This window comes from Grampus griseus (genome assembly GCF_964374135.1).
Source record: "Grampus griseus genome assembly, chromosome: 7".
In the NCBI taxonomy this organism is placed as follows: domain Eukaryota; kingdom Metazoa; phylum Chordata; class Mammalia; order Artiodactyla; family Delphinidae; genus Grampus; species Grampus griseus.
Window position 1 is genome coordinate 18620539 of NC_139001.1, and position 27310 is coordinate 18647848.

At 50.6% G+C, this 27310-nt stretch overlaps 1 protein-coding gene across 1 annotated transcript; it reads left to right on the forward strand.

The window, feature by feature from the left end:
• Positions 1-10162: 10162 nt before the first annotated feature.
• Positions 10163-15561, forward strand: IHH (Indian hedgehog signaling molecule; the record flags this gene model as incomplete). The annotated part of the gene is made up of 3 exons (XM_082657880.1): positions 10163-10474; positions 12907-13168; positions 14903-15561. 3 exons carry the CDS (start codon positions 10163-10165, stop codon positions 15559-15561), a joined length of 1233 nt encoding a protein of 410 aa, XP_082514006.1.
• Between the last annotated feature and the right edge of the window lie 11749 nt (positions 15562-27310).

Sequence of the window (27310 nt, forward strand, 5' to 3'; positions counted from 1 at the left end):
CTCCAGAGAGTATCGGGGAAACCTAAAATCCTCTTAATTACCCTTCCTCGTGATGTAGTAAGCTCACTTTATCTGTTCTGCCCACCTCCTCGCTATTTGTGCTGTTAATATAATCAGTGTTTATATACAGATTTCCTATGGGCTTTTTGTTTTCATCCTTACATTGGCATATACTCTGAGAACAGGGTCAGTTTTTAACGCTAAATCAAAAAATATCACTGTGTTGGGATTATACTACTAAAGGGTGCAACGTTATGTTCACTGGGTTTGCATGCAATCACGATATGCTTTTCTGAGCTCTTCCCAGAAGTATTTTTCTGTCTTCTAATTTTCCTGAAGAAGAAACTGTTCAAAAGGAGCAAGTGACATTCTACAAGGAAGCCACTAAACTCGGAGCTCAAGACCCTTGATTCCTAGTCCCTGTCACCAACATGAGTAAATGCACGGACTCACAGAACTGTGGTGGATTCTGCCAGCACTTAGACACAGAGAGAAATGCCAGAAGAGAAGGGAGCCCACGCTCTGGAGAGAGGATTTCCCCTAGCTGCTGTGACCTCCTGGAAGCTGCTGCAGGGTATTCTTGTTGAGGGCTTCTTAATGCTCTCTTTTTCTTCCATGTTCTCTTGGACAGGGCTTCAGAAGATCCCACCCTGAGGGGAAACATTCAGAGAAGGGAGGGTGTGAGGTAGCTTGTCTGTCTGTGATGGGCGAGGGACCCTAGGGAATCCATCTCTACTTGAGGATCTAGAAGCCCATCTATCCTCCGTCTTCCATCCCAGAGCTATCAAGGAATACTTTTCTCCTGAGACTTGCATTTATGGTGGGCTTTAAGCTTCCCCTCAATTCTTGGGTCTCACTTTTCTACCCTGGCATATGGGAGGGCATGAGGTAGCACCAAAGCATTCTGGCAAAGGCTCAGTCTCTTCAAAGCTGTGAAATCCTACCTGCCCTCAGTTTCTCTGTCCTGGAACCCAACAGATTTTGCTGTGCTTTCCACACTCCTGGACCCTGTGAGTGAGCGCTAGCCTCTCAGCACCTAACTCTCATGGGTTCGTGAGAATCTGGGTCAGCCTAGGGAACCCGGAAGAAGCATTGGAAAACTCCAGGGTGTGGGGAGCACACAGCCATTGACTCACCTGGGAATATTGTGCCAGGTTACTCGTCCTGCCGGCGGCTGAGGGCCAGGAGTTAAAGGAGCATGCAGTGTCACACTCTTCCTCCCTCCCCTCACTTTGGGGTTAGAATTGGGGAGTAGGGCTTGGGGGCTGCAGGGAGTCCCTTCTGAAATCTGGGTGTTGTATTTACTTTTTCATATTGGCAGCTGGAAGGGGAAGCCCATCCCAGCTCGGCATTGTTGTCTAACATGGTTAATCAGATCCTATAATCCTGCTGTGGAAATATTGGGCCTCACTCAAAACAATAGAGACCAAGAATATTGTGGTTAAATTTCAACCAGCTGCCTCCCTGGCCTGTTTGCCTAACCCCTACCCCCCTCTCCTGGGCCAGAGTCCTCCTGGCTTTATGGACCCCTGATAGGATCGACAGCCAGTCAGAAATGGGTGACAAGAGCAGGGAGGATGGAGTAGGGGAAGGGTAATCCTCTCGACTGGCACTCCATCCTGTCTTTCCCCTCCCACTCCAGGCCTTGAAGGTTGAGCAGGGGGTGGTGAAACAAGTTGGAGCTGGTGGGGAAGCCCCCGCTGGGTCTGGGTGTGTGTTCAGGGGTCAAGAGCAGTACTGCTGGGAATCCTGGTTGGTAAAGAGATCCCTTATTCAAGACAGAAAAAGACTCCTGCCAGATGAGAAGGAAAGACCGCCAGTTTCATTTATTACTACTGCCTGGTACTTCCAGGGCACAAAGCAATGCCAGTTGGTCGTATGTCACATATGGGGGAATAGGAAGGCACTGGTTGGGGGAAGGGGAGCTGGTAATAAATATTTCTGTTTCATTTAGTAACCTGATATATCGGCAATATAAATAATACTGTGATGATGTATGAAGGTGATACTGATACCCCAACTTGAGTGCTTTCCTGGTAGTGGTAATGTCCATTATGGTGCTCTCTTGAATAAGTACGAATTAACTGTGGCAGGGTAATTTATATAATTAGAATAGCAGGACAGAGGGAATAGGTAAGCTGTGCAATGGCATTTTGGAAAAAACCAGAAAGATGCAGTGTCTGGACTGTGCGAAAGGGGAAAATTAACATGTGCTACGTTCAGGGAAAGGCAGAGGATGTTCCTGTTGTAGATCCTAGGGCACCCAGCTTGTGAAGTGGCCAACTTTGAGTTTTTACTTGGCTGTCACACACCCACTGGGCACAAGTTGCCACCACACTGCTTTTGGAGGTGTCATCAGTCGATGAGGTGAAGTACAGCGAGGCCCTAGTTCCAGCACCGTGGACTATTGAACGGTCAAAGTGTATGCATTTTTAGGATTTGACGAATGAAAATAGCAGAGCTGTGCCAAGCGAAACTGCAGGTATTTAATCTCTTCATATAGGGCAGGAGTGGAGCAACATCAGAGGACATTTGATGTTTCCCACCTGGGGTGCCATGTGATGATTCAGGGACTGGCATGGCTCCTGTGGGCCATTCATCAAAGCCATTTTAAAGCAGGGACTGCTTGGTGGGAACTGAGCTTCCCATCAGAAAGACATCTGGGAAATACTTCCTTGGACTAAGAATCTAAGAGAGGTGTGTGCTTCTGTGTGGGCATCTCAAAAATACCTTAATGGCAGTCATCAAATCAAATTGAAGCAGGTATGAAACTGATATCAAGATGATTTAAAGATGACGGAAAACATTTCAACAGTTAAACTTGGGTAACTAGTGGGAAGAACTCAGTGTGAAGAAAGATCCGCCATGGAATCTCTAAAGAATGGGCTTTATTCCTGACCAGGAAAGGGGGTATAAGAAACCAAGTTGGTTACGCTGTACAGAGACGTGAACTGCAAAATGGGGAAGTCCAACAGGAACATGCCAAATCACTGCAAAGGAATTCAAAGGAATGGCATGGGTTTGTTGGAAATGTGTTGGGAATGAGATAGAAAAACCCACATTCAATAAGAAACGGAAATACCTAGACATGTATTAACTCATATATATATTGAATGCTTACTCACTAGCATTCCCACCAATGGGGCATTAGGCTACTTGCTGTCTTATGGCCACAAAGACATATCTTCTGCTCTCAAGAAGTCTACAATCCAAAGATGATATTTAAAGGACAGATTTTTTCCCCCCAAAGCTTTTCAAGTGTGTGAAGAAGAAAGTGAGAGCCATGAGTATGTATCTCTTTTTTAAAAAATTTAAAAGAATCCTGTGGATAAATTCCATTCTGTTTCCTGCCTTTACTTAACTGCATTGTGTCTGTATTTACATGTCAATACATAAATCTCTTTAAAGGATAAGATATCTTCACTCTGAGCTTCATAAAAAGTTTGAAAAACATTCCCATGATCAGAAAGTAGAAAGTCAAGCTTATTCACTCCATCTCTCCCTTCATCTTTGATCTCACTGGTCTCCTTGCTATTTCTCTAATATGCAAACACCTGAGGGCCTTTGCTCTTTGCATTTCTCTCTGCCTAGAACGCTCTTCCCTTGGGTGTCTGCTTGGTTGAAGCCCTCACCTCTTAGCTTAAATCACACCATCTCAGTGAGGCCTCCACTGAGCCCCCTACTTAACAGAGCCACCTGCCTCCTGGCCTCGGACTGCTGCCCACAGGCTGGCTGTACTCTCAACCTTTTACCCTGTTTCATGTTTTGTGTTCACAGCCCTTATTCCCTTCTAACACATTATAATACATATTTGCTTTTTTACTTTTATTTTATTTTTAATTGCAGTATAGTTCATTTACAATGTTGTATTTGTTTCTGATATACGGAAAAGTGATTCTTTTTAAAATTCTTTTCCATTATAGGTTATTACAAGGTATTTAATATAGTTCCTGGTGCTATACAGTAGGACCATGTTGTTTATCTATTTTATATATAGTAATATTTTTTATATTTATTTTTGTCTCCCCAGTGCCTTTCCACTAGAATAAAGTTCCATAAGGGCAGGAATCTTTTTTTTTTTTCTCCCATCTTGAGCACCTCTCCAGTGTCTGGCACTTAGCAGATGCTCAGAAATACTTGTTGAGTGAATATATGAAGGAGGATTATCACACACACACACACACACACACACACACACACACACACACACACACACACACACACACACACACACACACACACACACACACACACACCCTCCACAGCAGCAGTATCTTGAAGTGGTTTTAGAAATTTGTGGATATCAATGGATGTAATCTTTTTTGTTTGGGGCAACCAGTCATAAGGTGAGAGTGGGGATTAAATACCATTTTGTTAGCTATAACCATAACAGAATGAATTTGTCATTTTACAGAAACTAAGAATACACGTTATTAAAAAGTAAGTTACTATACACCTTCTTGCTTTCTTTGGCTATAGATCCTTGGCTATAGATCCGGCATACTTAGGGTGCTATCTTGACCAAGAGAGACGGGTGAGAGAGTGTGGGTGGACTAGTACAGACCCAGTTACAGAAAGCTGACAGGCATGTCAGGAGCATCGCTTGAGTAGTAAAAGAGTAGAACCCCTTCCCCCTCCACTGTATTCATTCACTGAACTAGTATCTTCCAAGATTCTCTTTAAGCAACTAATTTCTTCCCAAATAGAGACACTGGGATGGAAATAAAGCCCATTAGTTAGTAAACATGTTATTATCCATATACAGAAATATATGTATGTCTTTCTGTCTGCAAGTGTCTTTCTGTCTATGAGAGTTTCACACAGTCTTTAAGTCTCTGACTTGAGGGGAAAATACTCTCTTTGTAACTAATTCTGCTACTTTTTCCTACCTTGTCAAAGTCATCAAAGCAAGGTCTTTAATGCTTGAATCTCTCTGAAGTGCCTTGTAATGAGCTTATTGTTAGGGCAAAGGTAACTTGACATTCCCATTTCTAATCGATAGCCAGCTTTTAAAGCATTGTTAGTTTTGAGTGGCTCTAACTGGATCTCCAAATGTGTTCTGCGCTGATCAGAGGCTTGAAAGACAGGCATGCTTCTTTCATTTCAGCATTTGGGTGAAATTTGGTGGAGCTGCTAACCTCTTCAAAAAATCAACAGTAGGAGTCAGAATGATCCCAACCAGTTGGGGAAATGGTTAGTCAAAGACAGTATGAATTTTTAAAGCCCAAGATGAAGATAATAAGAGTTTCCTAGATTTAGAGAGAAAATGAGTGACTTGAACAGAGGTCCGCAACCCAGCATGCTGTGCTAGGAATCACTCACCAAGAAACTGGATTATTATGGAGTCAGACAGGCCTGGATTCCAACTCCAACTCCTCCAACCTCCTCACTTAGAAGCTCGGAACCTCAGTTCCTCATTCATAAAATGAAGATGGTTGTGTAAACTTCATAAGGTTTTTGTGAAGGTTACATCAGATAATATTAGGGCTTCTCCCCTCTACTAGATCATCCAACTTGGCGCTTCATGATTACGATGCCAGCATCTTTGCTTGGGCCACTGTCCTTTCCTGAGTATCCTCTTCATTTCTTCCAGTCATTCCTTTCCCTCCTTCAAAACATCTCTTCCAAGAGGTCTAACCCCACGCTAATTGATCCTTAATTCCATATTCTTCTAGATCAAGTTCATCTTATCTATTAACCTATCTAGTTTAGAATGCATTATTCTGTACTCATTTATGAATGGCATTCATGGCTTTGTAACTGCCTTTTATTTTCATGATTTGAGGTTAGATAGTAAATACCTTGAAGACAACTATGTCTTCTACTTTTCTGTTTGCATTTTTCATCCTTTTGTGCCTGTTACACTAGCATGCACAATGTAGATGCTTCCCTAATAGAAAGAAGTAGGGCCTCTTAATCCCCACCACTGTCTTGGGTGCACGTAGATGAGCATCCTGATGTATTTCCTGTGGACAAGTAATAAGAATCAGAGAACTGCTACCACCAGTGAACCGTCCAGAGGATGAAAATGAATTATACATAAGGTTTGTATTTTACGGCTTGTATTTTTAACCCTCTTAACAACCCTACGAGGTAAGTGATATTAATTTTCACTTTATAGATGAGAGAACTAAAATTCAGAAAAGTCAAGTGACTTACTCAAGGCCACACAGGTAAAAGATATCAAAGAGAGTTTTCAGACACAGATCTGCCAACTCCAGGCCTTCATGCTCTTTCTACTGAGCCAGGGCTGCTGCGCACTGAATCAGTGGAGGATATTTGACTAACTGCATTCCTGAAACTTGTCTGGTTGTGGCTTAGCACTTGTGGATTTAGAGCAGGATAGATCTGGTCAAGAAGCAGGATCAGGAGAAAAAAGACTAGTTGATTATAGAAGTGTGGACCTACACTGTGTGTGTGTGTGTGTGTGTGTGTGTGTGTGTGTGTATCGCTATTAGTACAGTGTATTTGTACTATGGTGTTAAATTCAAGACTGACTAAAAATGCCAACATGGTAATCTACTAAACAGATGTTTAAATTATCAGGTTCTAATGGTGTATTTTCCTCCCTCCCTTTCCTTCCAAACTATTTTCCCAACTTTTACTCTTGTAAGCAAAAAATCATATTATCCAAAGAAATAGATTTTACTTTGTTTTCTTCAAAATAGAGATGGTTGAGGGGTAGAAGAGATCCAAAGTTGAGAGAAGAAAAGTGATTTTACCAACAGGCCCAGGACTCAGATGTGAGGTGCCCTGATAAGGCTCTATTGCTGCTGCTCAGACCCCAGGCCATTGGTGCCTCCAGAATGGGACACCTCGGTTCTCCAATTTTACTGCAGGCAAAAGCCTGGCAGTGACCAGAAAAAGAGCCAGGCTTTGTCTGAGAGGTCTAATGGATTGCGCCAACTCAGAAGCCATCCTACATAAACTGAACAGCTAAGAACACAGGCAGCTAAGAAATGACCAAGGTCCTTAGGCCCCAAATTGGATTAAAAGTGCTCCAAGGTCATTGCTGTAGAAATTATGATGCTTCCAATCTCTGTCGTCCTCTCCCCCCTCCTCCACTGAAGGAGATCGGACTGAAGCCGACCTAAATTTGAGATTCAGATCTTGAATGGCCATTGTGTCCTGAGAAAAGATTATAGGTTTGGAGCAAAAACGCTCTGGGTTCAAGTCTTGACTGTGGGTCCACAGGCAAATTACTTTACTTCTAGAGCTGTAGAGTTGTATACTGGCAAGATGAGAATAATTGCTGTGCACAGAGGGTTATTCTGAAGGTTTTTACTAAGTGCTTAAAGCACCTGTCATAGACAAAGGACTAAATAAATGTTAGCCCCCCATCTGCTTCTCCCAGGACACACCCTGGTCACTGCTGCTAAGTTGCTAGGCCGAGGAGGGTCTAGACCTGATGGAGCACAATCTAAACCAACAAGGTTGCCCTGCTGTGGAAGCAGCCCTGATGCCAAGCTATATCTGCACTGTATACGTAATTCCTATTTGACACTGATCAGATCTTTACCAGAGATTTGTATTCAACAGGATCACAGCTTAAGAGAAGAAATGAGAGGAAGAATGGTAAAGTTAATAAATGGTTATAAGGTAGAACCTCTGAGGGAAGCTGGAAGAAATTGTCTTTCATTGGAGAAAAGAAGATTGAAAGTGGATTTAACAACTCTTCAAGACCATGCATACTGGATAATAAGCAGGATAATGGCCCTAATCTCTATGGCCAGAAAAAGAGGAAAGGAGTTGAATTAGCATTTGAGACGAGGAAGAAAGATTGAATTTAAAGCAAAACTTCTCTAAAAAGTTATTATAAAACACCGGGATAGGTGACCATGGGAGCCTATGGGATTTTCTTTTTCGGACCTCTGAAAAACAGAGCCTTATTTGTCTGGATTGGGAGAGGTACTGACCTGGCTGAGTAGTGTGCCCCAGAAATCTGAGCAGGAGAGAGGGAGGGGTTGGGGAATATTGCAGGGATAGTTCTTGAACCCCGAGAAACATACATTAAAGCACTTTGGAAGCTTTCAAGGAAAAGAAGCAATGTTACAGTAATCTGTGACTGGGAGACACAGAATCTGAATGCAAATATAAGAACGGACATGCGGTGTGGGGAGGAAGTACAGGCAAAGAGAAGTAAAGGAAACGAGCCATTTTGTTTCCAAGTGACAGACATCCGTCCACCCTGGTGGAGCCGTCCTAAATTCCCTTCTGTGGGCCTCAGTTTCCTTTTCTGTAATATGAAGTGCTTGGATTAAGTACTCACTTTTGAGTCCCTTCCAATTCTGAATTTGTGTTCATAAAATCGATCCAGAGAAAATGTGAGTACATCTGTGAAAATCTACCAGTGTCCAAACCCCAGGCTGTACTGGATGGCTGAGTGCTGCCCAGTGAGGGCCCGGGCTCTGGGGTCAGTTGGTGTGGGGGATGGGGTGAATCCCTCAGCCAGGAGCAAGTTGCTTTTCTTCTCTGAACTGCACAATCTTCAAAATTTCAAAATGCGGATGATAATAGCTCATTTGGAGTTGTAAGTTTAAATTAGATAATGCAAGTAGAATGCTTAGTATAATAATATCTAATAGCTTCCATATATCAGGCACATAAGCAGTACCTATTGTATTAATATTCTTGCAATGAGAATTTTAAACCGTTTTATTTCTCACCCTTTTATTTCTATCTCTATTGAATTTGTAGAAAATACTGCAAACACATTACATAATTTGTGGTGGTGGTGTTTGTTTTTACACACTTGTCTTTTCTTGTTTTAACAGAATGAATCCTAATTCATTCAGCTTTCCTGAATGTCATATTAAAATACACACACAACCCATGTTTACATCTCTGACTGCCACCACGCATTCTCTGCCCTTGTTCATTTGTGAAGTAGAATTAAGAGAGTTATTTAGCAGCTCCTGTGTCCTGCGGCTTTGAATCAATTTTTGCATCCTCAGCAAGCCCCGGCCCCTGCGATCTGTGCCTGCCCGTCTTCAACGTGGTCAGTCGGGGTTCTCCCGTATTCTGTTGATGTCACCATTTAGCCTCTCTTCTCTACACCTTGGCCTATTCCTTCACAACTTCATCTTGCTCCTTTTAACAGTGTTTCCAATTCAACCCCCCCCCCCCCCCGCCCCTTTACTCTTCATGAGGCTGAATGCCCCACTCCCAGCTTCAGACCGGACGGCCGTGGGATGTGCACCGGGTTGATACAGAATTTCAGCTCCAGCAAGCTGACAGGGCGCGCCTCCTGGGCCAGGGTGGGGCACCAGGTTATGAGCGGCCTCCTGCCTTTTGGGTTTACTTCCCCGCAAGGGACACCGTAGGCGGCTATGCGGTCCGGCCACTGCCCCCCGCCCCTCGCGTCCGGCCGCGCCGTGGGTTGCGGTCTCTGTGGGGGTGGCAGCTCCTGGCGGGGCACCCCGGAGCCGCGGGGAGCCCAGAGGCGAGGCCAAGGCGGGGTGGGGCGCGTCCGGGCGGGGAGGGCAGACTCAGGCAGTGCAGGGGGCGCCAAGGGCAGCGGGCGGGCGGACGCACGGCGGAGGAGCGAGCGGGACGAGGGCTGGCTAGTGCCGCGGCCTCCCGCCCGAGGGGGAGGAGGCTGTGCTGCCCTTGCCGCAGGTTTGCTGTCGAGCGCACAGGAGGCAGGGACATGGGTAGGGTGCGGTCTGCGCGGGGCCCGAGCCCGGATCTCTTGCATTTCCCCTCTCACTCGGCCCCGGGCTGCGCCGCAGACGGCAGCAGCTCCCGCTCCGCCCCAGCCGCCTGACCGCCGGGCCGGGGTGCTAACCGCGGGGCCCGCCAGCCCGCCGTCCCGGACAGCCCAGCCCAGACCGGCGGCCCGCAGCCCCGCCGCCCGCCGCCCCCCGCCGTCGCCGCGTTGCCAAAACAAACGGGCCGGCCTATTTATTGGCGGCCGGCGAGCCGGGCAGCTCAGAGTCGAGGCGCCGAGGGGGACAGAGCGCCGCCACCAGCCAGGGCCCCGGGCCCCCGCCCTGCACCTGAGTCCCGCCGGCCCTGCGCCGCGCCGCGCAGCCCATGGCGCCCCCACCTGGAGCCCCCCGGAGCCACCCGGACGCTTGAGCCCCCGCAGCGCTCCCGTCGACTCGCCCACCCATCAGCCCACCAGGCGTCCTCTCCCGCCGGTCTCCCGGGCTCCCCGGCCATGTCTCCCGCCCGGCTCCGGCCCCGACTGCGGTTCTGCCTGCTCCTGCTGCTGCTGCTGGTGCCGGCGGCGCGGGGCTGCGGGCCGGGCCGGGTGGTGGGCAGCCGCCGTCGGCCGCCGCGCAAGCTCGTGCCGCTCGCGTATAAGCAGTTCAGCCCCAACGTGCCCGAGAAGACCCTGGGCGCCAGCGGGCGTTACGAAGGCAAGATCGCGCGCAGCTCGGAGCGCTTCAAGGAGCTCACCCCCAACTACAATCCCGACATCATCTTCAAGGACGAGGAGAACACAGGCGCCGACCGCCTCATGACCCAGGTGAGCGCGAAACGCCCTCGCTGGGCGCCGCCGCCGAAGCACCGCCACCTGCCCGGCCCTACCCGCCCCCTGGCACCTTTCCTTGACTGGCTGGCACGCCCCCTGGCACCTGCCCTTCTCGCCGAGATGGGCCGGCCGGGGTCCCGGCGGAGTGTTAGCATTCCCCGAGCCCGCCGGAGGCTGTGAGAAGAGCTCCCCGCTGCCAAGAGCCACAGCCCAGCCGGTTGGCCGTGGCCCCTCTGCCCTGGAGTGCTGGCAGCTCAGGTCAGATGCGGCACCTGGAGGTACCTCTACCTGACTGCCTCCTGCGCCTCCGGGATGCACCAGTCCCTCCCGGCCTAATCTTCCGCACGGCTGCGCCCCTTTCATTTCGAGGCGATTTGGCACCCCTGAGGCGAAGAAGCTCCGGGCGCGGAGGGCCCCACTGGCCTTTCCTTCCCGTGCGCTCTCGGTTCTCAGCGCTGCCCCCTCCTGGAGCAGCGCCCCGGCGGGGTCTGGGTTTAAGGAACAGCGGGGAATATTAGAGCCAGGAGGTGGAGGTGGGGAAGGGAACTTGAAGGGCAAGCCCACGTGTCTGTCCCGAGAGCTGAGCGGCGCAGCTGCAGTTGAAGGGTGAGGTGCCAGGCCTCCGGGCTCTGAGACCTAACTTCGGGGGGGGGGGGAGCGGGGGGTCCCTGGATTTTATGGCGGGGATGGATTGAAAGAGAGGGGCTGGGATGCCGGACAGCCCCACAGCAGGGCTAACTTTAGTCTCTGCGTGCTCGGAACAGGACCAGCACTCAACCCAAGCGCCTCGGGAAGGGGTGGGGGTGGGGGGGTGGAGAGCAAACTTTCTTCCCTGCTGCCGGGTTCGCAAGGGAAGACATCTCCGTCCCCTTCCTTAGTGGTCTCCCGGGGCTTCCACCGCAGGCAGGCGGCCTGCTTTCTAGGTGCTCTGGGAACGGCAGCTAGACCACGGCCCTCAGCATGCGCTCTGGCGCCGGGTCTGGCCGGCGGGTGTCGGGGCGAAGGTTGGCTGGTGGCCGGGCCGGGCCGGGCGCCGAGGAATGCAGATAAGGATCCGGGCCACGGGCTGGGCAATCATTGACAGCGCGTGCCCGGGCTCTGGACCCGAGGAGGGGAGGGGTGGTGGGGGATAGAGGGGCGGGGAGCAGGGGCCGCGGAGCGGACATAGGTGGGTGGCTAGAAGCCTGGCGGCAAGGAACACACGGAGCTCCCTCCCCGGGCCGTGAGCACCCCCAGCTAGATTGCATCCTGGGACGCATCTTGGGAGGACCGACAGGGCCTTGGGTTTTAGCCGCTGTTGGCTCCTGGGAGACCGAGTCCAAGGGTCTGTGGGGCCCGGGCTCTGAGGGGCGGGGGTAGTTCGAAACATGGGCTGCCTACACTTGGGAGCGCCTGGCACCTCAAAGTGAAGGACTGTGGAAAGGCCCCTCTCCCCCAGGCCCCACCCCCCAGTCAACTGCGGGGTCCCTTGGGCTCCAGGCACGAAGGGAGCCAGCACAGACGATGATCTCTGCGGTCCTTCCCCCAGGGCACAGCTCGACTCCCACTCCATGGGAGGCGGAGCATGAAGCCGGCTCCCTGAGATCACACGCTCAGTTTCTCGGGTCCCTTCCCAGACAGGGGCGGCGCAGAGGTGCTGAGGGCTCTCGACTCAGGGAGAACGTTGCCTGGGTTTATCAACCCGGAGCGCACCCCTTGCAGCGGGAGACCATCCGCATGGTCCTCCATCTGGGCAGGCCAGGCGCTGGCCTTTACACCAGCTTCTGGCTCCCGGGCTGCCGCCTCCCCTGAGCGGGTGCGGGCCGGTTTTGGATCGTGAGGGTCCCAGCAGGAATGCTCTGTGGCGCCGAGGGATCCACGCAGGCTTGGGATTCCCCTCCAACACACCCCCAGGCTGCTGAGGCGCTTCGCACCTGCCGCGCCTGCTGCGCCCTGGCCGCTTCGGGGGCCTCAGCCCTGGGGCTACGGTGACACCTACTGGGCTCCTCGAGGCTTGCACGCCTAGCAGGCCGGCGGCCGGCAGTCAGCTCTGCTACCACCTTTATTCTCCAGGCAGCAGGCGGTCCCTGGTCCCTGGTCCCGCGGTGAGACCGAGGGACCCGGCGCTTAAAAGGTGGAGCCCTGTCTGTGGAGGGATCAGTAATCCCAGCAGGAGAGAGAGAGCTTAGAGAAAAGCCCCCAAGGGTGAGCGAATCGACGCACCCTCCAGATTTGTGGCGCCACCGCGCGGGCCAGGTCCCTGGGGCAGCTGATGCTAGAAGGGAAGGAGCACTTTAGGACTCTCTGTTCCTAGGAGAGAGGGATAGAGCACCCTCCCCGGTTTCCCGACTCCAGCGAGTGCAGTGGGAGAGTGAGGGACGAGGCTGCGCCGTAACCTGCCTGTGGGCCAGCTCCTCCCCCTAACTCGGCTTCCTTTCCTCTCGCAGCGCTGCAAGGACCGCCTGAACTCGCTGGCCATCTCGGTGATGAACCAGTGGCCCGGGGTGAAGCTGCGGGTGACCGAGGGCTGGGATGAAGATGGTCACCACTCGGAGGAGTCGTTGCATTATGAAGGCCGCGCGGTGGACATCACCACGTCGGACCGCGACCGCAATAAGTACGGACTGCTGGCGCGCTTGGCAGTGGAGGCTGGCTTCGACTGGGTGTATTACGAGTCCAAGGCGCACGTGCATTGCTCCGTCAAGTCCGGTGAGCCGCTGCCGGGGGGCTGGGCCCGGGGCCGGGGCCGCAGGGCATGGACAGGCGGCGCTGGGCCCGCCAGGGCCAAGAAGGTGAAGAGACCCTCCCAGGGATGGAGGCGGGGACCCCGGGGAAGAGGACGTCTGCGGCGCTCCCCGCTGCTGCTCCTGACCACCTGCTCGACCCGTGCCTGATAGTGTCATGGCAGGAGCCTAGGGAGACAGGGCCCTGTCCCAGCGACGCTGGGTGCTGACTTGGCGGTCCACAGTCCAGAGCCTGCCGCAGGAGGTGCAAGACAGAGCAAGCTGGCCAGATGGAGGAAGCCAGGCTGACAGAGACGGCCTCCCCACCCAGTGTGGTGCAGAACGCTAGGGGGTGGGGTGGGACCAGGGGCCAGAGTGTGCCCAGACACCAGCGTGCCTGAGCGGGAGCCAGGAGCCCAGAGGTTCAGAACCCACGGCCCAGCTGCAGGTCAGGCCCTTTAAGGCACTGTGTACGCCCCTCTCAGGGGGCGCAGGCGTCCCCAGCCTCTCCTCCAGGGCCCTGAAGCTGGACATTTGGGGGCAAAGCCAGCCATGAGGGCAAGAATAAACAGAGTGGACTTAATAAAGTGGATTTTCCCAGATCGGCCGCCTTGTTGATCAGAATTGGCAGGCACTGGGGCCTCGTCCCCCCCCCCCAAATCTTGTCAGCGTCCCTGTCACCTGCATTGAACCCAGTCATGGATGCTTCAAATGGTTCCTGTGTGACTGCCAGCGTGGTCCCCCCTCGCTGCAGGCTCAGCCCTCCATGCCGGCCCCATGCAGCTGTCACACTCACAGACCTGGCACACTGAGACCAGGCAGGCTTTTACTATTCCTGATCCCACCTGGGCTCACAGTGGTGACCCCACCCTGACCTTTCCCCTCAGCACTTCCCTGCCAACTGTGTCTGCTTCAAGTCACATCAACCCTTCACCTGCTAACGTCGGCCAGGTGCCAGCTCCTAGGGTGGCCACTTGCCTTCATAACTCCTAACCCCCAAACACTATTCTGCATCCCACCCACTGATGCCATGGTGTCCCGTCCCCGCACAAGGACCCAGCACATGAACTGAAGATGGTGATTCCACCCTTGCCACTGAGCCACACCCTGGCCTGGCCATTCACTCTGAGCTTCCCCAGGAGTCTGTATTCTCGCCACTGACTGGTCCTCCTCTCCCTTGGAGTATAGACTCCAAGGGCCGGTTCTGGCACAGAACTTGGGGTGTCAGTCTGAGAGGACAATTTTGGGGAGCATCTGAGCAATGGGTGAGAAATAAGGGGACATCCAGATGCCAGAGGTGCTAAGCAACTTGCCTTCTCGACGAAGCTGCAGCTTCTGGGTGTCAAGTCACAGCTGACCACTGCTTGGCTCAGCTGACCTCTGGCCTCTCTGACTACTTCACAGCCTTTTCAGGATTGGGAGCAGATGGGGGGGCTTCACATGGGCCTCAGGAGGGCCCTGTCCCTCACACCCACTGGGTCTTGAAGCCTCAGTGTGCTCCTTTCATTGGCAAAGCATTAGGCTGGGGAGGAGGGCAGGAGGTCACACTGTGGGCTGGGGTGGATTCAAAGCTGCATGGAAAGTGGGGGACAGGGGACAGGATATGGCGATGGGGGGCAGCCTGGGAGCAAGAGGAACTCTGGCGGGACTGGGGAGGGATGCTGTGACCGGGAATCCAAGCTCCACAGCAGTAATGCCTTCATGTCCCTTCTTCCCACAGAGCACTCGGCCGCGGCCAAGACAGGCGGCTGCTTCCCTGCTGGAGCCCAGGTGCGCCTGGAGAGTGGGGCACGTGTGGCCTTGTCAGCCGTGAGGCCAGGAGACCGAGTGCTGGCCATGGGGGAGGATGGGAGCCCCACCTTCAGCGACGTACTCATTTTCCTCGATCGCGAACCAGACAGGCTGAGGGCCTTCCAGGTCATCGAGACCCAGGACCCCCCGCGCCGACTGGCACTCACACCCGCCCACCTGCTCTTCACGGCCAACAATCACACAGAGCCAGCCACCCACTTCCGGGCCACGTTTGCCAGCCAAGTGCAGCCCGGCCAGTATGTGCTGGTGGCAGGGGTCCCAGGCCTGCAGCCTGCCCGAGTGGCAGCCGTCTCCACACACGTGGCCCTTGGGGCCTACGCCCCATTAACGAGGCATGGGACACTGGTGGTGGAGGACGTGGTGGCCTCTTGCTTCGCGGCTGTGGCTGACCACCAGCTGGCTCAGTTGGCCTTTTGGCCCCTGCGACTGTTTCACAGCTTGGCGTGGGGCAGCTGGACCCCAGGGGAGGGTGTGCACTGGTACCCCCAGCTGCTCTACCGCCTGGGACGTCTCTTGCTGGAAGAGGGCAGCTTCCACTCACTGGGCATGGCTGGGGCAGGGAGCTGAAAGGATCCCTCTACTGCCCTCCCAGAACTGCCCAAATGGGTCCAAAGGCCTACCTGCCAGGAGGGCGCTGGCCCTGGAAGGGGCCTGAGCGGGGACACTGGTTTCTACCATCTCCTCCACCACAGGTGTACATCACTGAGACTTGGGCAATGCCAGCGTCCTCCACCCCCATCCTGGTGTAGTGACAAAGCTGCAAGCTGAGCTGGCAGTGGGGGGTGGCCTCTCTTTCTATCCTAGAGACCAGTGGGTCCCAACCCAGCCAGCTCTCACTATGATTTTTCATACTTGCCTCCCCCAATGGGGAGGGCTCATTCCATCCATCTTAGGCCCCTCTTAAGTGGGCTTGCACCTCAGTTGATGCTGCTAGATTCCCTGGGAGCCAGCAGGGAGCCGGCTGGACTCAATGCTGCCCAGAACTCAGAAGGCTGCAGGGTGGGGCAGCCAGCCTGGCCATCCTGAGGCATGACCTTCCTCTCTGGCCACGCTCCTCGGGACACAACCAGAGACTGTCGCTATCAGTGTACAGAGTTCCGTGTTCCGGCCAATGTGATCGTAGTGCCAGGACTGGGTGAGGGGCTGGATGTCCTTCCCACCCCTGCCCGGGCTCTGCATTCCCACTTCTGCTGAACCATGACCCCCCACCCCTCCTCCGGTCAGTCTCCCCCACCTTATTTATTGGCACCGAGGGGGAAGCCCATGGGAAAATTTTGGGGATGTTTTGGTCTTTTCTTCCTTTTGTAATAAAAATTATTTAAGTTGTTAGAGCCCTAGTGTCCAGGATGCCGAGTAGGGCCGATACACAGAGAGCCCGGAGCCATGGGTGGGGCTGTCCAGGGCTGTGCTCACCTTCCTCCAAGGTCAAAACTTCCAGAGCTCCCACCCCCTCTGTGGGCCCTTTTCTCACCCAGTAGGTCTGCAAAGTCTCAACAGAGAGCTGTGCTCTGTGCCAGGCAAGGCCTTTCCATGCTGACTCCAAAGCTTACCCTAAACAGTTAGACCAGTCAAAGAACTGATGTAACTAGTCCATGGTCATTTCCCTCATCTAGAACCTGATTTAAGGTGCTTTCCCTGCTTATTCTGGTCTTTCTCAGGGCCTGGGTTTCTGATTTTTCACAGTGGATAATGAACCGTGGTATGAAAATATTCTGTAGAATTCACACCTGCCTTGTGGCCCATCCTGACTTCTTGGGTAAGTCAGGGGTCCCTAACCCAGCAGTTCTCAAACCTCAGAATCATCTGGGCAGCTTGTTTAAAAATGATTCCTGGTCCCACTTCCAGGATTCTGCTTTAATAGATCCAGATTGAGGCCCAGGAACTTATTTTTACAAATACCCCAAACACGGCAGATAGTCCATGGACCACACTTTGAGAAACATTGCTTAGTCTAAAGGATGCCAGTTTATTGCCAAGACAAGATGACCCCCTTCTTCCTTTTCTCTTGGTTTCTGTATCCCATAGCAGGTTTTTCTGTACTCATTATAGACCGTCTGAGACTCCCTGGTCCTTTGATACAGTTGTTAAATTTGCAGGAATATTGTGAGCCAGTTGAAATAGGCCATAGTGGGCATATTTACACCATAGAAATTGGCATATGCTACAAATTAGAGCTCCCCTGACCATGGAGGGCCAATTGTTAAAGGACACCCCTGCCCAGGTTCTATCCTCTGACAGAGACTTCTGCGTTGGAAGTGGGGGAGCATGACTGCCCAGACTCTTACCTTACCACCACCACCCCCCCCCCATGAAGGAAACTCCAGAGAAAACTTCATTGCCCTGGAGACTGTGTCATCTGGGAGGAATAGGCCCCCACAGACTAGAATGACAACTGCTATCTTCTAATGAAGACTAACCATTGCCAGGCATTGTTCTAAGTGCTTTACATGTAGCACCCACTTCATTTTCATAGCAACCCTATGTGGTATATACTGTAATCTTACCATTTTCCAGATGAGAACACAGAAGTATGGGGAGGTTAAGTAACTTGCCCAAGATTATGCAGCAAGTGACAGAAGCAGGATTTGAACTCATGCATCTTGCCCGCAGGTCCACTGTTCTTACCACAAGGCTTTTCCCTTGGTGAACTTGGGTCCTTTCCAGAAGGCACTCTTAGCATTTCAGGACCGGAAATCTGTTTTGTCAGACCACCTAGAGTGTACTACTCATCACCTTGTGGCAGACTCTCATGGACCAGGTTCATAGGGACCAGAACATCTATGAACTCATTTGCAGTGAGAAACAAAAGGTCAAGGTCAGGAGGCTCTTGTCCATTCATTTGCACATTCGTTCTTTTATAGAAATTTTGCATGGTTGGGCGAGAGGGTGGTGCGGGGTAGAGAGATCGAGACTCTCCCCTATGGGGGGCCTACCTGCCTCTCCTACAGGGCCTGGGGATACTTTGTCTTGCAGACACAGAGCCATTTGGTGTCCGTAGACCTTTCTGTTCTGTAAGAGTCTCCTCACGAAACACATTTATTCTTCAGACAGAGGTGGCTGCAAAGATTCAGAAAAACACTTTGAATTCAGACCCTCAAAAGACCAACCTTGGGGTAGAGGTGAGGCCCTGCAGTTTTTCTGGGAATAATGGCCCAGAACTGCAGTGACAGTGCCAGCTGGACAAGAGAGACAGCCTGGAAAGTCATCCTCCACCTCTGCAGTGCGATGGCCTCAATCCCTCCCACCAGAACCCTGCTTGCTTATCCTTTGTACGATGCCGAGGCCCAGAGGAAGGTCAACCATACTGCCCAGGCCCGGGTAGCTACTGGCCCCATGCCTGCCTTTCCTCTCAGGCCTAAGCTCAGCCCCCAAGGCAGCTGCATCCACAATGGTCATTGTTTGGTCATCGTTTGCTGGACACCCTTGTGCCAGGCACTGTGTCAGAATGAGGGAAAGAGGCAGTCCCTGTACTCAGTGAACTCCTGGGTAGCAGGGAGCAACATGGGGAGACAAATGTCCACACCATATGTTAAGTGTTGTGGCTGACATCCTCACAGGGGCTATGAGAGTGCCATGGAGATCCTGGGAACTAGGAAGACTTCCTGGAGGTGAGGATGCTGCAGGTAGAGCAAGGAGAAGTTTGCATGGCAGCTAAGTAAAGGAAGGGATCCAGGCTGAAGACATGGTAAATGCAAAGGCTTGGAAGGGGCTTCCCTGGTGGCGCCTGCCGAGGCAGGGGACACGGGTTCGTGCCCTGGTCTGGAAAGATCCCACATGCCGCGGAGCGGCTGGGCCCGTGGGCCATGGCCGCTGAGCCTGCGCGTCCGGAGCCTGTGCTCTGCAAAGGGAGAGGCCACAACAGTGAGAGGCCCGCGTACCGCAAAAAAAAAAAAAAAAAAAAAGGCGTGGAAGAACCAGCATCAGGTCCGCATCTCAAAGCCATCTGGCGCAGGTGGGCATGGCGAAGCTGATGTAGAGAGCTGGCTGGAGTTAGACAACACAGATCCTTGTATTCCCCAAATTTGGACTTTATCTCGGGGGCTTGGGGAGCACCCAGGAGGTTTGAAGTCTGGAAAAGCTTGCAACTAGATTGTTTCAGAAAGCTCCCCAGCTGCACTGTGGAGCACAGACCAGAGAGGCAGCTGTGGAAGCAGGGAGTTCATTTGCTGGGCAGAGAGGTTGGTGACCTGGACTGAAGAGGCAGCTGTGGAAGTAGGGAATTCATTTGCTGGGCAGAGAGGTTGGTGACCTGGACTGAAGAGGTGACTGTGGGGTCAGAAAGAAGGTAACATTTAGGCAGCAGAATGACCAGGACTTGAAGCCAGTTCAGGTGAGCAATGAGGGCAAGGAAGGGGCGCACATCAACTTTGGGTTTTTAAACATGAGATCCAGCTGCCCCACGCCCTTGACCTTGGTCCTTCTCTGGCTTTAGTGTCCACACCTTCAAGGGAGATGTCCAGGGATTTCTTGCCCATATAGATATCCTCTCTTTTCATTGTCCAAGGCTGGTCTACCTGGGTTCAAGGGACCCTCCAGGCTCTGCTCTCTCTGCCTGCACCCCTACCCCCATCCCGGAAGGGCATGGGGAGGACATTCAGAGTAGCCCCTGATATCCCAGTCCAGGCAAGGTGCGAGACCATACTGAGGGACTTCCCTGGTGGCCCAATGGCTAAGACTCCACGCTCCCAATGCAGGGATTCCAGGTTTGATCCCTGGTCAGGGAAATATATCCCTCATGCCCAACTAAGAGTTCGCACTCCGCAACTAAAGTTCCCCTATACCACAACTAAAAGATCCCGCATGCCGCAACTAAGACCCAGTGCAGCCAAAGAAACACTAAAAGACAAAATAGAAGACCACGCTGAAGTGTCAGGTGCTTGGGGAGACCTGGCCTGTGGGAGTCCAGGAGACAAAGTAGGGGAGCCTCCTGGCTGTGAGGCCTAAGCTGCCTGGGCAGACTGCCCACAGCACGGGGACCACTGCACCTGCCTTCCCAACTAGTCTGTGCGAGGCCTCTCCTCAGGTACCCGTCCCCAAGCTGTCCTTGCAGCCTCCTCTCTCGTTTGGAAAGACCCCATCACCGCTGGACATGGCTCTACCGAAACCCTGTGACTCGCACTCACCCCTCTCCCCCAGCTCCCACCCAAAGGGGCTGCCTGTGGAGTGGCTTCTGACAGTGAGAAGGGAAGGGAAGGGGAAGGGCTGAACCAATGCAACAGTCCTTTAGGCAGCCAGGCCTGCTGTTAGCACCTGCAGCCCCAGGATGGGAACCGGAAACAGGTGACCCTCCATTAAAAATCTTAGTAAAACGCCCCTTCAGGAGGTGCAACTAGAAAAGACAACTCTCCTGGCCTGGCGCCAGGAAGTCTGTTTAGGAGAAAGCCTCACACTGAGGTCGTGTGGGGCATGCAAAACGTCTGGATTTCAGGCCCCCCAACCTTGACTGCCCAGCCTACAGCCCTTGTGCAGTATATAACTCGTACAACCTTAAACTCTGGCCCCGATGGGCCTGGGCCTCTGCCAGGCTCAGTCAGATTCTGCAGGTGGTGAAAATTTGGAGAGAATTTCCCTACAGTGTCGCACGGGAGGAAGTGGGGAGAGATGACGAGGGATGGGGATGGGATGTACAGTGTCTGGGCACTGCCTGGAAGTGGTTTGGGGCTGGGTATGCGTGACGTGGGCAAGGGTGGGTGGATGGATGTTTGGGAGCGGATGCGTGGAGGAGAACGTAGGCCATGCTCAAGGACCGGGAGCCAGTGCGACTGGGAGCCAGTGCGACTGGGGCTCGAAGGTGCCAGGAGGGGAGATGGAAGTAGGGGAGGAGAAACGCTTCACCCCATAAAAGGGGCAGAGGTGAGGGCCTGGTGGGAAGTGCTGGAGCAGGAAACACCCCAAAGAAGGAACGGAGGCCCTCAGTGGGGAGCACAGGCCCTGCTCCCCACCTCAGATGGTGTCCCTGCTGCAGGAAAACTTCTGGCAGGTGTTGGCGGTGGCCGCTCTCCCAACCCATGCCCTCTGTCCCCTGGGTGGAGCGCGCCTTCCGGAGCTCGGAGCTCGGGCCCACATCCCACACCCCAGCCTTGTTCTCAAAGCCTCTTTGTTCCACTGGCCGAGCTGTGGCCAGCCCGGATCTGATAAGGCCAGGTAGGGCAGATAGCAGCCCCACCTTGCAAGCCTGTGCTGCCTCAAGCCACACCCAGGCTGCTTTGCACGCACAAGGATAGACGTAGGGGGCTTCCCACCCAGGTAGGGGTTGGGGAGCCTCAATCGCTGGGCTGGCACTCCCTGCAGTCCGTGTAAGACCCCTCTCATGTGCATGGGGAAGCAGGATAAGGCAATTACCCCCCCCCCCCCATTTCAGAGGTAAATAAACTAAGTCTCCAAGAGGGAAAATGACTTGTCCACAGATATTTCTTCCACAATCAGGAGCATCAACTGCTGGGTCTGCTATTTACATAAAATCCTTTTAAAATCCTAACATCCTGTGAAGTGAGATTATTTTCAATTCCTACTTTGCAGAGAAGAAACTGAGGCCCAGAGAGGTGAAGTCACTTTCCCAAGGTCACACAGTAGCAGAGTCCAGACCAGAACTCAGGTCCCCTGCAGCAGCAAACTGAGGAAGGTGGGAACTCATGAGGAATGGGACGAATGCACTCCCAGCCTCCACCTAAAGATCTGATAGGGCTGGGGTGGCTAAGAACCTTCCAGGAAGGTGGTCCTGGAAAAACGATGTTCTAGATGCTGTGAGAGGATCTCATTTTGATGGGAGTGGCGATGGTTAAAATATGTCCATAAATTATTTGACACTGCTCTCCCCTTGAATCTGGCCTGAGACTAAGTCAGAAAAGGCCATGTAGCTTCTGCCTGGTTCTACCCTGAGCTTGCTAAGCTGGAAAGGTTATGGATAGTGTAAGGTCGGATCTTAACAAACGGCACCGGGAAACAGAGGAAAGCTTCAAGTGAGCTTTATTAGGGAGCGCTCCCGGGTGAGGTTCACTGGTCCGAGAGAAAGGGGCCAGAGAAGTCGCACCCGGGCGAGGGTTGGGCAAGATTTTATAGGGGAAGAAGGGAAAGGGGTGTGGTGAATCTGGGAGGGCGCAGGGTATTCCTTATTTGCTGGTCTTTTCGGGTATCCTGGGGAACCGTTAGTCCCGCCCCTCGAAAGGCGGGAAGGCTGGGCTGGGTTCAAAGTCCCCAGGTCAGTTCCTGGAACTGGGTGGTCCGGAATGTCTCCAGGGCAGTTTCTGGAACTGGGTGGTCCAGAGAATTTCGGTCTGATGCAACCTGTGAATCTGATTGTGTTCCCCTGCCTCGGGCCAGTTGGCCTTACAGATAGGTGTCCCTAGCCATAGCCTAACTGAGCTTCCAGCCAACAGCCAGCATCAACCATCAGCTGTGTGAGTGCACCATCTTGGAGGTCCAGTCCAGTGGAGCCTTCAGGAGGCTGCAGCCCTGGCCAACATCTGACTGTAACTGTATGACACAGTCCAAGTAAGAACTGCCTGGTCAAGCCCTTCTTGATTCCTGACCCACAAAATCATAAGTAAAATAAAATGGTTGTTTGAAATCTCGATGTTATTTCTTACACTGCCATGGTAACCAGAACAAAGGGCAAAGAGGGAATGGGATTTGATGAAGACATCTCCTGAGGCTCTCCAGAAGCCTTTAATATACTTTTACACAAAAGCTGTTTTAAAATGGAGTTTGCATGAGGCTGGAGGAGGTGTGGTGCTTCTTCATCTTCTAAAGGGGCAGTGTGTAGAAGACACACTGACTTGGAATAGACTCGGGGCAGAGAGAGACAAAGGGGAGGGTTGGAAAAGCACATCTCTCCACACTCGATTGAAAGAATGCTAGGTATCTACTCTGGTAGCAGGATATCTGGTGATAGCAAACTCTTGGAGTAGTGAAGAGCCTTCTGGAAGGAAGGAAGTTCCTAGATCTGGGCTAGTGGGTAGCAAGGAGTTGTACATTGCCAAGAAACGAATGCTACTAGCGATTTAAAAAACCCAAATGTTATATGTTGAAGAAAGTGCTCAAAGTTTGGGGCCAGACCTGAGAAAGGGGCTGGACATTCCCATAGACAGTTGCTGGCCACGTTTTCTCAGAGTGCCCCTGTAAGCCGAAAGCTGCCGGGCCTTAACAAAAGGTCCATGAAAATGAACTGAGAAGTACCCTGTTACCCTCATAAACTCCAGGTGTGTCTGCATCTGGCTTCTGCGCACACCTCTGAATGCCCAACTTAAGAAAACTCAGGGGAATTCCCTGGCGGTCCAGTGGTTAGAACTCTGCGCTTTCACTGCTGAGGACCCAGGTTTGATCCCTGGTCAGGGAACTAAGATCTCACAAGCCACATGGTGTGGCCAAAAAGAAAGAAAGAAAAAGAAAGAAAGAAAGAGGAGACCTTCAAGATGGAGGAAGAGTAAGACGTGGAGATCACCTTCCTCCTCACAAATATATCAGAAATACATCTATGTGTGGAACAACTCCTACAGAACATCTACTGAACGCTGGCAGAAGACCTCAGACTTTCCAAAAGTGTCTTGATGCTCCAGCTGGGTGTCAGGCCTGTGCCTCTGAGGTGGGAGAGCCAAGTTCAGGACATTGGTCCACCAGAGACCTCCCGGCTCCATGTAATATCAAACGGCGAAAGCGCTCCCAGAGATCTCCATCTCAATGCTAAGACCAAGCTCCACTCAATGACCAGCAAGCTACAGTGCTGGATACCCTATGCCAAACAACTAGCAAGACAGGAATACAAGCCCACCCATTAGCAGAGAGGCTGCCTGAAATCATAATACGGTCACAGACACCCCAAAACACACCACCGGATGTGGTCTTCCCCACCAGAAAGACAAGATCCAGCCTCATCCACCAGAAAACAGGCACCAGTCCCCTCCACAAGGAAGCCTACACAGCCCACTGAACCAACCTTACCCACTGGGGGGCAGACACCAAAAACAACAGGAACTATGAACCTACAGCCTGCGAAAAGGAGACCCCAAACACAGTAAGTTAGGCAAAATTAGAAGACAGAGAAACACACAGCAGGTGAAGGAGCAAGGTAAAAACCCACCAGACCAAACAAATGAAGAGGAAATAGGCAGTCTAAAAAAAAGAATTCAGAATAAAAAGAATTCAGAGTAATGATAATAAAGATGACCCCAAATCTTGGAAATAGAATGGAGAAAATATAAGAAATGTTTAACAAGGACTTAGAAGAACTAAAGAGCAAACAAACAAGGATGAAAAACACAATAAATGAAATTTAAAATTCTCTAGAAGGAATCAATAGCAGTATAACTGAGGCAGAAGAACGGATAAGTGACCTGGAAGATAAAATAGTGGAAATAATTACTTCAGAGCAGAATAAAGAAAACAGAATGAAAAGAATTGAGGACTGTCTCAGAGACCTCTGAGACAACATTAAATGCACCAACATTTGAATTATAGGGGTCCCAGAAGAAGAAGAGAAAAAGAAAGGGACTGAGAAAATATTTGAGGAGATCATAGTTGAAAATTTCCCTAATATAGGAAAGGAAATAGTTAATCAAGTCCAGGAAGCGCAGAGAGTCCCATACAGGATAAATCCAAGGAGAAACATGCCAAGACACATATTAATCAAACTATCAAAAATTAAACACAAAGAAAAAATATTAAAAGCAGCAAGGGAAGAACAACAGATAACATACAAGGGAATCCCCATAAGGTTAACAGCTGATCTTTCAGCAGAAATTCTGCAAGCCAGAAGGAAGTGGCAGAACATAATTAAAGTGATGAAAGGGAGGGCTTCCCTGGTGGCACAGTGGTTAAGAATCCGCCTGCAAATGCAGGGGACACAGGTTCGAGCTCTGGTCCAAGAAGATCCCACATGAGGCCGAGCAACTAAGCCCGTGTGCCACAACTACTGAGCCTGTGCTATAGAGCCTGTGAGCCACAACTACTGAAGCCCACACACCTAGAGCCCATGCTCCGCAACAAGAGGAGCCACCGCAATGAGAAACCCACGCACCACAACAAAGAGTGGCCCCCGCTCACCGCAACTAGAGGAAGCACAGCACAGCAATGAAGACCCAACGCAGCCTAAAATAAATAAAATTTTTAAAAAATGATGAAAGGGAAACACCCACAACCAAGATCACTCTACCCAGCAAGCATCTCTTTCAGGTTTGATGGAGAAATTAAAACCTTTACAGACAAGCAAAAGCTAAGAGAATTCAGCACCACCAAACCACCTTTACAACAAATGCTAAAGGAACTTCTCTAGGCAAGAAACACAAGAGAAGGAAAAGACCTACAATAACAAACCCCAAACAATAAAGAAAATGGTAATAGGAACATACATATTGATAATTACCTTAAATGTAAATGGATTAAATGCTCCAACCAAAAGACATAGACTGGCTGAATGGATACAAAAACAAAACCCATATATATGTTGTCTACAAGAGACCCACTTCAGACCTAGGGACACATACAGACTGAAAGTGAGGGGATAGAAAAAGATATTCCATGCAAATGGAAATCAAAAGAAAGCTGGAGTAGCAATTCTCATGTCAGACAAAACAGACTTTAAAATAAAGACTATTACAAGAGCTGAGGACACTATATAATGATCAAGGGATCAATCCAAGAAGAAGATATAACAATTGTAAATATTTATGCACCCAACATAGGACCACCTCAATACATAAGGCAAATGCTAACAGCCATAAAAGGGGAAAACGACAGTAACACAATCATAGTAGGGGACTTTAACACCCCATTTCCACCAATGGACAGATCATCCAAAATGAAAATAAATAAGGAAACACAAGCTTTAAATGATACATTAAACAAGATGGACTTAATTGATATTTATAAGACATTCCATCCAAAAACAACAGAATACACTTTCTTCTCAAGTGCTCATGGAACATTCTCCAGGAGTCATCACATCTTGGGTCACAAATCAAGCCATGGTTAATTTAAGAAAATTGAAATCGTACCAAGTATCTTTTCCGACCACAACGCTACGAGACTAGATATCAATTACAGGAAAAAATCTGTAAAAAATACAAACACATGGAGGCTAAACAATACACTACTCAATAACCAAGAGATCACCAAAGAAATCAAAGAGGAAATCAAAAAATACCTAGAAAAAATTGACAATGAAAACACAACGACTCAAAACCTATGGGATGCAGCAAAAGCAGTTCTAAGAGGGAAGTTTATAGCTATACAATCCTACCTCAAGAAACAAGAAACATCTCAGATAAACAACCTAACCTTACACCTAAAGCAATTAGAGAAAGAAGAACAAAAAAACCCCAAAGTTAGCAGAAGGAAAGAAATCATAAAGATCAGATCACAAATAAATGAAAAAAATATCAAGGAAACAGTAGCAAAGATCAATAAAACTAAAAGCTGGTTCTTTAAGAAGATAAAAAAAATTGATAAACCATTAGCCAGGCTCATCAAGAAAAAATGGGAGAAGACTCAAATCAATAGAATTAGAAATGAAAAAGAAGTAACAACTGACATTGCAGAAATACAAAGGATCATGAGAGATTACTACAAGCAACTATATGGCAATAAAATGGACAATCTGGAAGAAATGGACAAATTCTTAGAAAAGCACCACCTTCCAAGACTGAACCAGAAAGAAATAGAAAATATAAACAGACCAATCACAAGCACTGAAATTGAGACCGTGATTAAAAATCTTCCAACAAACAAAAGCCCAGGACCAGATGGCTTCACAGGTGAATTCTATCAAACATTTAGAGAAGAGTTAACACCTATCCTTCTCAAACTCTTCCAAAATATAGCAGAGGGAGGAACACTCCCAAGCTCATTCTATGAGACCACCATCACCCTGATACCAAAACCAGACAAAGGTGTCACAAATAAAGAAAACTATAGGCCAATATCACTGATGAACATAGATGCAAAAATCCTCAACAAAATACTAGCAAACAGAATCCAACAGCACATTAAAAGGATCATACACCATGATCAAGTGGGGTATATCCCAGGAATGCAAGAATTCTTCAATATACACAAATCAATCAATGTGATACACCATATTAACCAATTGAAGGAGAAAAACTATATGATCATCTCAATAGATGCAGAAAAAGCTTTTGACAAAATTCAACACCCATTTATGATAAAAACCCTCCAGAAAGTAGGCATAGAGGGAACTTACCTCAACATAATAAAGGCCATACTAACAAACCCACAGCCAACATCATTCTCAGTGGTGAAAAGCTGAAACCATTTCCACTAAGATCAAGAACAAGACAAGGTTGCCCACTCTCACCACTATTAT